This window comes from Nelusetta ayraudi, unplaced genomic scaffold (assembly GCF_046127955.1).
Source record: "Nelusetta ayraudi isolate G7.1 ecotype Tasmania unplaced genomic scaffold, CSIRO-AGI_Nayr_v1 ptg000222l, whole genome shotgun sequence".
Classification (NCBI taxonomy): Eukaryota; Metazoa; Chordata; class Actinopteri; order Tetraodontiformes; family Monacanthidae; genus Nelusetta; species Nelusetta ayraudi.
Window position 1 is genome coordinate 182,501 of NW_027466271.1, and position 2,500 is coordinate 185,000.

The window sequence follows — 2,500 nt, forward strand, 5'->3', positions numbered from 1 at the left end:
GAAGTTGATTATTGGTCTTCAGAAATCAATCCTTGTCTTCCTCCCATCACAGCTGCACAACACTGCTGACAGTCCAGGAAAGGAGACCGCGGCAGCTGCCCCCCAGTGAGCTGAACCTACTGCAGTACCGCTGGCTGCCATAGGGGGCGTGTGAAGGCTGAAGGCAACGCGGTCAGTGAGCGAGTCGGAGAAAAATGACAGGATTAAAAAAACTGAATAGAATTGGTTTACAAAGTAGGCGACCGCGGTGTTTGCACTTAAATTAGCGCATTAATTTAAGGGGGCGGAGTCATCCAGGGGCGTGGGGCGGAGTCAAATCAGGAAGAGACAAACAAAAACACAAAAAAACATCAAACAACAACAAAGAAAAGAAAGAAGAAGCAGGAAGGAGTGACGGAGGGAGAGATGCAGCTGCAGCAGCAGCAGCAGCAGCAGCAGCAGCAGCAGCAGCAGCCACACCTTCTGCTGGCCAATGAGCAGCCAGCTGGCCAAGACCAGGAAGCAGCCAAGCAACACACACACACACACACACACACTGACACATTGATGCAGTTTGATGATACAAACTCTCTGGTAAGCTCCACCCACCCACATCCAAGTTCCTGTCCCCCCCCCCCCCGAGTGTTAGTGTTCCAGTGGAGAGGGAGAGAGGGAGAGAGGGAGAGAGAGAGGGGGAGAGAGAGAGAGAGAAAGAGAGAGAGAGAGAGAGAGGGAGAGAGGGAGAGAGGGAGGAGGTCTTACCCTGGGCGGGGCAGGTGGCGCCCCACTGTGGCGGCTGAGGGTCGGCGCCTGCAGCGGCGTCCGCCTCCCCCGAGCCGGGGGGGAGGGAGGGGGGCTCAGCGCTGGCGGCGGCAGCAGGGGGCGCTGTGGAGGGAGAGGGCACAGCAGGAGGCTGGGATGAGGAGGGGGGAGACGAGACGAAGGAGGGGGGGGAAGGGGGGCAGGGGGAGAGCAGCGGGGGGGGCGTGGCCGGAGGAGGGGGCGGGGTGGGGCAGGGGGCGTGGCCCGGGAGGACAGTGACGGGCGAGGGGGCGGGGAAGGCGGGCGGGCCGGAGGGGGAGGGGGGCTTGTGGGTGAGGGGGGAGGGCGTGGCCACCAGGGGGAGGAGGGGCCGCGGGCCCGCCGCCCGGCCCGGGGGGCTGCTGATCATCACCGGCGGCGATGGGGGCAGCGGCGTGAAGCTGCACGCCGACCACACGGCCGACCTGGGCTGAGGGGGCGGGGCCTGCTGCAGCTGAGGGGGCGGGGCCTGCTGCTGCTGCTGCTGGCGCCGCGGCACGGTGGCGTAGTGGGGCAGCACCGGGTGGAAGGCGGAGCCCAGCGAGGTGGCGAAGCGCGAGGCCGAGTGTCTGAGGGGGGGGGTCGGGGGCGTGGCTGAGGAGGAGCAGGGGGGCGTGGCCAAAGTCCTGCCGCTGCTGTGGTCCTGAGGGGAGGGGGCGCAGAGGGTGCTCTCAAAGGCTGAGCACAGCCAATCAGAGGAGGAGGAGGAGGGGGGGGGGGTGGACCAATCAGAAGGAAGGGGGGAGGAAGTAAATAGAGAATGGGCCAATCAGAGGAGAGGAGGGGGGAGGAGACAGCAGGCCAAGAAGGAAGCAGCCGTCATGCACACAGAGAGGGGAGGGGGGAGGAGGGGAAGGGGGGGGCGACAGGTGGGGGAGGGGGGAGAAAAGAGAAGGGGGGGGGGAGATGAAGCAGGAAAATCTGGCAGAGCTACAACCAAAAGTTTTCAACTAGCAGGACGCCGCCGTGTTAGTGGACACGGGTTAGAAGAAGTGGGCGGAGCCAGAGAGATCAGAGGAGGAGGAGGTCAAGAGGTCAAGCAAGCAGAAGCAACGCAACGCCACAGAGTCCAGGATGGACTTTTCAGCATCGTGGTGGGTGGGGGAGGGGGGGGTCACGACCTGGTGAAGGTCACAACCTGGTGAAGGTCACCGCAGTGACCTCCTGCTGCCTGCCAGCAGGGGGCTCCCTGGTTGCTGGTGTGAGTCATTGAACCACCTGATCTGACCAATCACAACCCTGACCCCGCCCCCTAACCCCGCCCCCACCTGGACTGAACTCCTCCCCTCCGGAGCTGTTTATTCATCAGTTGAGTGGCTGAGTTCATCGAATTACCTCGCACAACATGCTGTGAGTGTGTGTGTGTGTGAGTGTGTGTGTGTGTGTGTGTGTGTGGCTGCCATATGTTTTCTTTAAGAGTTGTTAATCCTGCCGCTCCACTTCCTGCTCCACTGCATCCACCTCCTCCTGCCATACTATATACACAGGATACATCATCACCACGCTGTGTGTGTGCGTGTGTGTGTGTGTGTGTGTGTGTGTGTGTGTGTGTGTGTGTGTGTGTTACTGTCGGGAGTCGAACAAAACTGCAGTGACACTGTGAGGTCTGGTCACAGACACGGATCAGTGGCTGATCAACCTGATTATGAGCGCAAAGCTTGACCTGGGTCACACACACACACACACACACACACACACACACACACACACACACACACAC

At 61.4% G+C, this 2,500-nt stretch overlaps 1 protein-coding gene across 8 annotated transcripts in view; it reads right to left on the reverse strand.

Moving 5' to 3' along the window:
• The window catches only part of enah (ENAH actin regulator), a 50,602-nt gene that overhangs the window by 9,576 nt on the left and 38,526 nt on the right, over positions 1 to 2,500 (reverse strand). For 4 of the 8 annotated variants that reach the window (XM_076016312.1, XM_076016314.1, XM_076016316.1 and 1 more), the window contains one exon: positions 742 to 864. The exons of 1 other annotated variant lie outside the window; for it this stretch is intronic. In XM_076016312.1, coding sequence (XP_075872427.1) covers positions 742 to 864 — 123 coding nt within the window. Of the gene's footprint in view, positions 1 to 741; positions 1,459 to 2,500 lie in introns of all 8 variants that reach the window. 3 more of the 8 variants (XM_076016311.1, XM_076016309.1, XM_076016308.1) reach the window with 1 other exon arrangement.